This window comes from Pistacia vera, unplaced genomic scaffold, assembly GCF_008641045.1.
Source record: "Pistacia vera cultivar Batoury unplaced genomic scaffold, PisVer_v2 Contig1378, whole genome shotgun sequence".
Taxonomy (NCBI): domain Eukaryota; kingdom Viridiplantae; phylum Streptophyta; class Magnoliopsida; order Sapindales; family Anacardiaceae; genus Pistacia; species Pistacia vera.
Window position 1 is genome coordinate 1 of NW_022195442.1, and position 10,838 is coordinate 10,838.

The 10,838-nt window shown below is 35.9% G+C and overlaps 1 protein-coding gene across 1 annotated transcript; it reads right to left on the minus strand.

Annotated features, from left to right (window-relative positions):
- Positions 1-6: 6 nt before the first annotated feature.
- On the minus strand, positions 7-8,117 carry LOC116122769 (gamma-tubulin complex component 4-like). Its single transcript, XM_031408580.1, has 16 exons — positions 7,867-8,117; positions 7,334-7,625; positions 7,051-7,187; positions 6,517-6,615; positions 5,773-5,893; positions 4,847-5,107; positions 4,610-4,690; positions 4,453-4,536; positions 3,709-3,795; positions 3,526-3,581; positions 3,216-3,413; positions 2,779-3,004; positions 2,178-2,266; positions 1,934-2,087; positions 663-785; positions 7-573 (listed from the first exon to the last, which is right to left on the minus strand). The coding sequence occupies exons 1-16, from the start codon at positions 8,034-8,036 to the stop codon at positions 505-507; spliced, it is 2,247 nt and encodes a 748-aa protein (XP_031264440.1). The 5' UTR covers positions 8,037-8,117; the 3' UTR covers positions 7-504.
- Between the last annotated feature and the right edge of the window lie 2,721 nt (positions 8,118-10,838).

Here is a 10,838-nt window from a genome sequence, read left to right on the forward strand (position 1 = left end):
CCAAAACTCATTTTAAACACATAAAAATCACATTTTTATAAAGAAAATTATTCATCCCAAGATAAATTGAGAATGGGGCAGCAACCAAAGCCCCTTCTTAATTAATAGGCCAAAGCTTCAAAGCAGACCCACAACCACAAGCTGAAGCTACAGACGAAGAGCAAGCGCTAGCTAACCACATGGGATGATTCACCGTTGAGTCAACAGTCTGAAACCAAACTGCACCGTCAAACCTATCTACCCAAATTACCATCTAACTTTCAAGGGACCCACAACTTCAAGCCATCTAACCAAACAATCACCTAACCAGAATGCCTACTTATAATTCTCAAGCTGCAAATAGACATTTTGTTCAAGCCGTGATCACCACCTAACTATCCAGAACGGATGGCTGCCTGGAATATGTCTCAAACTACCATTAACATACATATTTCCCTCTTCCTCCAACAAACAAACATTAATCATACAACAGCCCTCACATTCACATGGTAAAACAATTTAACGCTATTGTTGATTTAAAACAGTAACTGCTGGACGTGGTCTAACAACATTCAGCACTCCTCTTGCAGTTGCCTGTTAATAGAATAAAATAACCATCTATCAGAAACTACAGGGCTAAGTAAATATAGAGAAAGCATCTAAAGGATACTCATATCTTTTACCTCAAAGAAGGAATTGAAGTTTAGGCGTAAAAGAAATCGCCTCAAGAATGGGGCTCTTTGACTCCCAGCAAGCCTGCTACTCCGTAATATAGTATACAAAGAGTTTGATTTCTTGTTAAATTCCTGAAATTAGTCAATCGAGAACCATAAAATTCTCCCAGCAGCATAATAGCGTAACATTGTTTTAATGGTAAAAAGGAATTATGAAGTGTACAAGTCATGCAAAATAATGTCAATCAAGCAGCTTAGAGAGGATAACAATCATCAAAATATCCAGAGATCATTGAGGCCACATTTCGTATGAAAATGATAATTAAATCTAGTCCACACTTAATGAAAACAATCTTAGGAGCCCTTATTACTGGCATCAACAAAAAGAGTTATCATGGAATAATTGCAGTGATAATACTCTTTTAATATAAAATAAGGTATTCTATGGAATGACGACCTCATAACTTTTCTAACACCACGTGAAGGAACTAAAATGCCCTTCTTAATTTATATGCCCAAAATACAAAGTAGGCGCTTATAATTTATCATAATGATCAACCACAAACGCTGGTATTAGTAGATCTACAAGGTCTCAGCCCTATGCAATGTGATACTACCTATAAATGCTTAGACCAGCCAACTTTCCATTGAAAAGGTAGCAAAACCCTAACTTTTCACATAATTCGTGTTTCAAATTAAAAGAAGAGAAGGATAACTTTATAAATGCCATATGATACACCTATAATTGATGACAATTGCCAATTTTATCATGTTGGTTGCTTAATTAGTTGCGGCTATAGTAGGTTTCCCACATGGAATATGAAGAGATACTAATTAAAGAAACTAGGATAATTTAATAATAAGACGAATCAACAGGTTCAATGACCTTTTTCAGAAAAGAAATCAGCAGAAGAAATGTCTACTAAGATGCATAAAAAAAGTGAAACTTCTCAACGAGAAATTAAGACAGAATTCAATCACTGTACGTTCAACATGGCTTTCCAACTGTGTCAAGATTCAAATCATCCATTGTCAACATTTCTTATATAGTACACAGCTCAGATAAATGCATTCAACATGATTTTCCAACTGCGGCAAGATTCAGATTATTTTTTGTCAACATTTCTAATAGTACACAGCTCAGATAAATGGGACCAACCCAATTGATATTCAAACTCGAAGGTTAAAAAGTAACCAAATTCAAACACTTATGCTCCCTCACAATAGCAACACTAGCAGGCACAAGATGAAGCATAAGAGGGATTGCTAAATATAAGTACCTCAGTAATATGTTCTAGTTCAGATGTATTAGCACTGCTTTCTTGATTCTCAAGGTTCCAGCAGAATTGGAGGCAAAGTTTCATTATGCTATCCAGTATCCTTGACACTGAGCCAATGTCCAGGAAAGACTGAGAAATTAATGCTGATAAATACCTGTAAGTGTTCAAAATTGTAAGCATAATGTTGAGGTCAAATTCATCAGCACAATGTTGAGGTTACCAAACATAACTCATGTTTACTTACTCTTGATGAAAGCCTACAAGTTCAGTAAAGTCACGAGAATCTTGAATATGAGCTTGCAGAACATTCCATTGAGATTCTATCACATCAACCTAGAGCAAGAAAGATAAAGCCACGATGAGAAACAAAACTCAATTTAAATGATGGTAAATATGGCTTGTTCCAAATGCCTAAGATATTTGATTTTTGACATCATTCTAAGAGCATCTATCACTCATATGAATTTCATAAAGCACATCAAAGTTTTCTCATCAATAATCAATTCAACTGACTTAAGAAACATATGAGAAATAAATAAATAAATGTCTATGGAAATGAATAAGGCAATGTATCAAGAACAGCAAATAAAGCAAATCATTATCCCATATGAGTTAAGTTAATACTTTTATTTCAACCCTTATTACTTGACATATTTTGGCCAAATTCCAGCCAAGTAGAAAACACTATCCAAAAGATTCCTCGACATTGGAGAACAAGCTTGTGCAAATGGATTTTCATGATTATGCAATCATTGTATTATGAAATTTGCAACAATGAAAAACATGTCTCTAATTTAAATAAACCAGAATTGCCAGGAATTATGAACATAAATAATCTCAATGACCTGGATGTAAAATTGCAGATTTCTTATCAAAAATGCCATATGCTCTCTAACACGCCACATTGGTCTAAAGCGCTGCCGTCGCTGTTGAGTTATTGAATAGTTTAAACGGTCATTGCGATGTTGGGCAAAATCTGTGTGATCTTGATGCATTACAGAGGCCCAGGATTTTTCCAATTCCATTTGGGTTCGCTTGAGCCGCAGCAAATATTGGAAGACCCTACAGTACCTGGAGTGCACTCATTGTTAACATGTATACAATAGAAGTGACCGGTTGTTCAACAGCTATCAACTCCTTATGTGTCTGGAGTTCTTCGTTTCAAAAGGCTTTTAGTTTTCCTATCATCTATAAGACAAAAGGTAGGAAGTTTTGTGGACTAGCTCCAACTTCCTCAGTTAAAAAGTGGCAATCATGTATAACAATAACTCTAGAATCTTACTTAGAGAGCACTTCTTGGGTAAAGAACAAATGTAAGGGCCAATCCACGGAATATTCAAGAGCAATTCCATCCCAGCCATCAAGAGAAATCTCTGAAGCAGCATTTGATAGTGCAGTGCCAGACTTTCCGTCCATATAAGCTTTTGCCTTTGGTATATCTACTTGAGAGGATTTAACTGTGATTCCAAATGATGGCATACTAGGATATGCAGAAAGAAAACTTAGTGCAAATTCTTTCAATAACGTTTAGACATGACATAACTCAAGGCAAATTTGCAACAGAGTTTAAATTATAGAAACATAGGTTTTACCGCAAGGATACTCTAGAAAAGTATTTGTCTTCTTCACCAATAGTCTTTATTGCTGCCTGCAAAGCAAGTAGTGCAAATGAATTTGTAACAAAAGTTTAGGCTCGACAAGTTACCACTAGCTTTAAACTAACCAGGCAAAGTATATAATAACTTGACAAGAAAATCATCTCATAATTAACATACAAGCTGAAATGGGACCATAAGATCAGCTTCAGCAGTTGACTGACGAGGTGGTAAACGCATCAACTGTCGACTCTCCTCAAGGAAACACTGGAATCAAGAGATTATGTCTAATTAAAACAATTAGATATAAACAAGAATTCAAATAAAATTAGACACTCTAATGATATAACAAACACAATATTCCTGAACATCTAGAGGATTAACAAGAATTCTAATAAAATTTCTTGGGATCACTTTCTCTGTGACATGTTTGATAGAAAATTAATAAGAACGATAATTCTATATATGGTAGGAGATAGAGACAGGAAGTAGGCAAAAGAAGGTACATTTTCCATAACAACAAATCAGTTTGCACCAACATCCATGCATTATAAGTACGCAAACATCTATTCTATGAGATTCACTCAGTCATACATTTGTCACAACACAGTTATGCAATATATAACATCACAAAGTGGCTACAAACACCATCAGATATCCGTTTATGGAGTTCATAAAAAACATAGATAGTGTGTGAATTGATTATCTCAAAGAAAAAGAACCACAAAAGTTTCAATAAGAGCTTCCTCTTCTCCATGGCCAGATTCATGTTAACACTAGCTGAATGAGGATATCAGTTCTACGGCCTTATAAGATATATCAAAAGTTTGAAGAAGGGGCCCAAGTGACATTAAAAAAGATTAACCCCACCGCCATGAGGGAAAAAAAAAAAAAAAAAAAAAACAGATACTCTCCATCTTTTACCTGGAAGAAATCTCCTTTTGCTAAAAGAAAATAGTCTTTTAAGGCCTTCAGGTGGCCATTCAAGTCAGCACGCACAACCACAAGCTGCAGAAATAGAGAAACTAAAGTAAATATAAGGTCTAAATGATACTAGAAACAAATTCATCACATTCAGCACCTGCCAAAGATGACTGGCTGCAATAGCCCGTATAGAGTCGACAGCACATTCAAATGATCTTTTGTGAAACTCTGATGATTCCTACATAGGATGGACCATGGTTTAGCCGTAAAGCTCATCTCATATTGTTAAAGGGCAAAATAGTTTCTAGTATGAAAGATAAAAGAGATTTGCCAAGTTCATGGAATCTATCGGACAAGGACTAAAACAAGATGTTATCTACAATGGGGAGAAAACCTTAAGGTCTTGAAGCATAGCTTCAATCTTATCAGCCTCGGACTGTGGAAGCAATTCTTCTCCAATGAGTTTCATATCTTGGAAAGGCTCCTTCTGAAAAAGAAAGCGTCCTGTAAATCCCTGAACTTTCTGAGAGCCTCTTGTTAACTGCTGATCCTGAAACCGAAAGGCAGCACTTGGATTCCGGAGAACCCTGACCGCTTTACCAGCAAAAAGAATTGATTCTGCAACACGCATATGGATATGTTCAGGCAGCATATCCTGCAAAATTACAATAAAATACTAAACAGCTTGTAACAACAATAAATTTATAAAACAAAAGAACTTTTCGGTAAATAAAACACCAAAAAAAAAAAAAAAAAATGGTAAAAGAAACCTTAGTGATAAGCAAGAGTGCTATATTTTTCAGCATTTATTAGATCTAAATGATGAGAACATATAAATATAGAATATGAAGGATAAAACTGTCTCTTATAATACACAACAAACAAACACACATAATATCAAAAGTAAACTTGATAAGTGGAACAACAAAGGGAACACATTTTCGTCCCAAATATTTGTAACTCATCCTTTGAGTTCTACACATGGATATCACAGTGCATTACAGAGAGAAGAGGCCCTTATATCCAGATTCATAATTTGGGTTCCTATGTCAAATAACTTCAGTATAAATTGATGATTGGCTTAACCACAAAGATGCTTATTCATATGGCAACATCACGCAGCAGATAGGGTAATGCATTTACTAGATCTTCATAACAATCATTCTTAACAGAAATATGACAGTTTCTATAGGCATCAAAGAAGTAAATACCAGAACTTGTAGACCAAAAAAAGTCTATTTGATAGCATCTAGATAACTGATGTCTATTGACAAGCATTTAAATAAGAGGTGATCAAAGACATACAGTTTAGAAAGATACCAGAAAAATATGAAATCCTAGGTGCCAATCTGTTAAAGATGTATCATCAGTAGACAAGCGCACCAACTTTTCAGAAATATCTGAGTGAGATGCACCATGCTCTACATCTCTGTCTTCCTGCCTGAAAGGTTAAAAACCAGAGACTCAGTTTCAGGAACTATATTGATTTACAAGCAAATGCATATATCACTAATGAGAACATAAGGAACTATAATTCATTGAAACCCATGAACACTCATAATAATTAAAAAATAAAACAGAATAAATGCTGTCTAGAAACACCTACATCAATCACATTATAGTCTCAATAAATACAAACAAACTCCGTGCAATTTATTCCTTTTCACAGCAAGGATGTTCTCACAGTTCACTCAGGTATTCCCAGAAACAGTTGCTTAAAAAAAAATTAATGAGTTTATCAAAAAGTGCCTTCCCAACTTCCTCATCAAATCTTAATAAACTTTTGCAGTTGAATTAATTTGACAATAGAAGAAAAACCACTTTCACAATTGAGCAGGTTTTAAGCACAAGAAATGTTGAAAGAAACAAGTCTAAATATAATCTTAAAAGCATTCTTGGATATGCATTACTAAACTGTCACTGATAGTCATAGATGAGTTTCTACAGTCATTTAGACAAAACATTGATCAGATTCCCAATGTAGATAAACAATTACACTAAACAAAAGCACAATTCTACTCAATATTCACTTGGGAAATTATAAAATAATGGTTTATCCATTACCTTCTAATGAAAAATTCACCATGCTGGTCCTGAAGAATCCCATAAACCATCCATGAAGCTAGTTGGTTATACATGACTTGATGGCCATGCCAAAGAAGCCTATACTTTGGGCACAAAAATTGTCAATGAAGATGAAACTAACCAGCAAATAAATTCATTTTGCAAGTTGATAAAAGAAACAAGCATCTTAATGAAATCTAATAGGTAGTCAAAGCAGCATCTTAGGATGGTGCTTATATGTTGTCCAAGCAGCTTCAAAAAATAAATACAAACACTGATAAGTAAGCTCACAACAGCCTTGAACCACATCAATTTCTTTAAGTTCCAATGACTATCTCATCATAATATAGGACATAGGATAGGCTGTGTATGTTTTAACACATTACTAGTCGAAACTGAACAATTTCCCTAATCTAGTAAATCCCCTGGATATGCAATCGGGCAAATAAAAGTTATGCTATTAAAGCCCACATACTTAGATATTGTTGTCGAAAACAGAAGCTCATCATATGAAATAAAAAATGGAGTGTATACCTCTGAATGCATGCCTGCAGTTCAGGCACCCCACAGTGACACCGCTTGTGTAAAAGGTTAAGCAGTTGTCCTCCACAGATATCATCACGCTCAATCTCTAGAACAAGCTCATATAGAGGCGGCAGAAGGACAAAAAACTGGGGAAAAAAAGTCCACTCATAAAAAACACAAATAACTTTTTTTTATCATTAAGCTTATGCTTAGTGATCAAAGTCATCCAACTGCCAATAAAGTAAATGCTCAGAGGAAAAAATAATACAAAAAAATGCATTCCACAAGCAACCTTGTTGAGGCCTTGAGTTACAGTTGCCAAAATGGGCATAGTGTCGGACAACAGTCTTTGCTCAATGTGAAGAACAGCAGACCTGTACACCGACAGTATCTCGACAATGCCATTAGCGATGGCCCTTCGGTACACACTAGGATTTCCTGCTTTGCCTTTTGACAATTCAGCAGCCCTTTCCAAGGGTGATACATTGGCAGACCTTATCCAACTTAAATTCCTAGAATTTGTTGCAAATCGATCAAGCTCTCTATAGTAAAATCCTAAGGTGATGATTTTCTCAATAAGGTCTCTGCAGCAGTAGCAATTTCATCAGATACTGAATTTGATGGACTATCCCAAAGCATTAGCATCTAAGTTTTCAAACACAAAAGAAAAATAAATAGGGATAAGGAAAACTTTGTAATTGTAATTGTCAAAATTCGAAAAAACATTTTCCTTTAGCAATTGTAATCCCTAAAAACAAACAAAGTTAATTTGGGAAAAAGTTTGGCGCCGTTTGTCGAAACGAAAATAGAAACCCTAAAACATACCGTTCGCTGGGTTCAATGAATGAGATATCAGGAGCGAGCTTAAAGGTGGGTTCCTCAGAGATAGGAGCATCGGGAGATAAACGAATGCCAATAGAGGTTTGATGCTCTCGCTCGTCGATTATGAGATCTCCGGTGTAACCCAAGAGAGCCAGTAAGAGCTCGTGCAACATTTTACAACATTTTACACTCTTGGATCCGCGCAGTTGTTACTGATACGTTGAGATCATCTGGTGGACCAAGTTTGAATTCATTTGGCCTCCAAAAATGCCTTCTCTTTGTTCTATGTTAAAATTATTTAATTTCGCAATTAAAATTGTTTAAACTTTTTAAAATTTTCATTTTCCTCCTTTCACTCTTTACACTTAAAAAATATTATAGTATGGTATATCAAAAAAGTAGAGTTTAGTCCTTCTTAGATATGGTATAATAATAAAAATTATTTTGAAGTCTTGGAAATAACTGAAATCTTTTTATACTAACTCATAACAATGAAACGGCTAATTATATGTTCATTAACGGTAAAAATACTTTTATTATTTTAAAACCTTAATTCATTAAGGGTAGAAATACTTTTGTTATTTCAAAAACCCGCCATAACTAGTGATTAATTTCATTAACTTTAAAAAAATGGTTGAACAAAAAAAAAAAAAAAAAAAAAATTCTACGTACGCGTTACGGTAGGTAGTGGTGCATTAATAATATTAAAGGGCATAGAAGGGCTCGACATTAGTGTGTAGAAAACTAAAAATAGCCTCTCTTTTGGAGGATTGCCGGCTAGTTGTTAATCCGATCTGAATTCACTGGCATTAGGATGAGCATTAGCATGTACAGTCTGACCTGCCAGTGAATAAAGGGGTGGGAAGAAGTCTGTAAATATTGCTTTGTGTGATGATGTCCTGTACCATGCCTTCGAAGGTTTGTCGACCAATTTAATTAATAACTGGTGATATTTAACCTCTCAAAAGCATGGGTTAATTTCCAACATCTTTTATTCATAATTTTGCTTTCCCTGGTAATATTGCTAAGAAGTCCATGCTCAACTCTCAAATAGTATATATTGAAATTATATCTAGAGGAGAGTGATCGTTTGAGGAAAAGGAACCTGCATGCATGTCAACATGATCAAACGTTTCAGAGAGAGAAGCCTGCATCAAATTCCTTTAAACTTGAATCAAATCGAGAAAAGTGGTGGAAATTAATTAGAGAAGAGACAGAAAAAAAGGGCGTTAATACTGAGTGAAAGAGGTAGCTTTTCAATCCATATAGCCGAACTACATTACCCAGAAAGAAGCACACACATGAACATTATCTGGAGAGTTGAAGAGAACGAGGAAGGGTGAGGAACCCATGTTGGAGAAGGGGAGCACGTGCAGAGGGATTAAGCATTGGCAGAGAAGCCGAAGACTTTGCACGTGCCCTGCTTCTCCATCAAGGAGCTACTCACCCATTAAAACCATACACTCTCGACTGGATAGTGAGTGACTTGAAAAAGAAGGTGAAGAAGCTTATGTATTTATAGGAGAAAAGAGTAGAGAGAGAGAGTGTACAGATATTTCTTTGAAATATAAAGACAACCGAGGAAAGGGGAAGAGCAATGAGTAAATTTAAAGTGTTGGTGTGGATAAAAATCTCTGCCAAAGCCTAAAGCCATGCCATGCAATCATGTGGTACGCAAAAGAAAATTCAAAGTAGAGATATCGAAGGAAGACCAAACGGGGTCTTGTCTGCCTTAATTTCACAAAAGCCACCAACAATCTGTTGCTTGCAGGATCCGATGCACACAGAACAGAGAGAGACAAACACAAAAAAGCCTTTGAAACCTATGTAACATACATGATAACCTTCCTTCTGTTTAGCTATTCTATACTACTATTACCACTAGCCTTTGAATCAAGAATCTGGTGTCATGATTTAGGGTCCCACCTCCGTAGATCAGATAACATTTGCTCCACCTTGTGGGGTCTATCTTTAAATTTCTTTTGTTGGTGCAATTAGTAAAAAGAGAGAATAATGGAAGAGTGCACGAAGGCTTTGCGTGTTGGGCGTAAGGTTTTGAGTGTGGTATGTCTACGTGTGAAAGAGTTTTTGAGAGAGCGGGGAAGTTCTCTAGGTAGATATGATTCCCCATCTGGAATAGGGGTCAGCCTTCCCAACAGTTATGGTGTCATAAAAATTTCAAACACCTTCATCACCATAAGTTACTACACATATTTAATGAATATAAAGTTTAAGAGAAGAGAAAGGGTGATTTTATGCCCCCGGTGCGTGTGTTAGTGACTAGAATAGAAACACAATATCAGTACAGCAAAGGTTCGTGGAAATGATGGTCTTACCGCAAAAAGATAGCATTAAAGACAATAAGGCCCATGTAAGCAGAGAGGTTGAAATTGGCATTGGCACGGTTATGACCATTTTTCTCTTGTTGAAGAAGAACATAGATTCTGGCATGAAGTCATCATCAAATCTATGGACATAAATGCTAGCGTGTGCACCTTGCCCTTGCGGTCTTGTAGTAAATGCTTTATTTGGTCACACACTCCTACCTTTTCAAATGCACTCATGCCCCAAGAAGCTAAAATTATACCGTGCTCAATGAATCTGTTTGACTTTGCCTCAGACAAAGGAACAGCAAGAAAACAAAAGGAGGTGACGCATGCACTACAGTTTTTCTTTAATTCTTCCGTTCAGCCAAACAGTTCCCTAAACATTTCAGAGATATTACTAATACATGTAGAAATTCAGGTAATTAAACACTGATGCTAACATAATTCTAATTCTTGGAAAACAATAATCAATTCCCATTCAACTCTTAATTATAGTGTGGTGCACCTTGGAGTTCAATCCCTCTTTCGGCTTACCTAGAGTAGAGCCACAACAATAATCAATCCCCATAAAACAGAAACTCTTACTTGTAGTGCAGTGCACCTTGGAGCTCAGTCCCTCTTTCGGCTTACCTCGAGCCAGGGTGATAC

What these genes read in the sequence shown, in the direction of transcription:
- LOC116122769 (XM_031408580.1), bottom strand. Translation starts at nt 8,036, where the DNA reads ATGTTGCACGAGCTCTTACTGGCTCTCTTGGGTTACACCGGAGATCTC. An exon ending in CTTGTAGGCTTTCATCAAGA is followed by an intron (nt 2,088 to 2,177) that starts GTAAGTAAACAT and finishes GAACACTTACAG; the next exon opens with GTATTTATCAGCATTAATTT. An exon ending in AACTAGAACATATTACTGAG is followed by an intron (nt 786 to 1,933) that starts GTACTTATATTT and finishes GACTAATTTCAG; the next exon opens with GAATTTAACAAGAAATCAAA.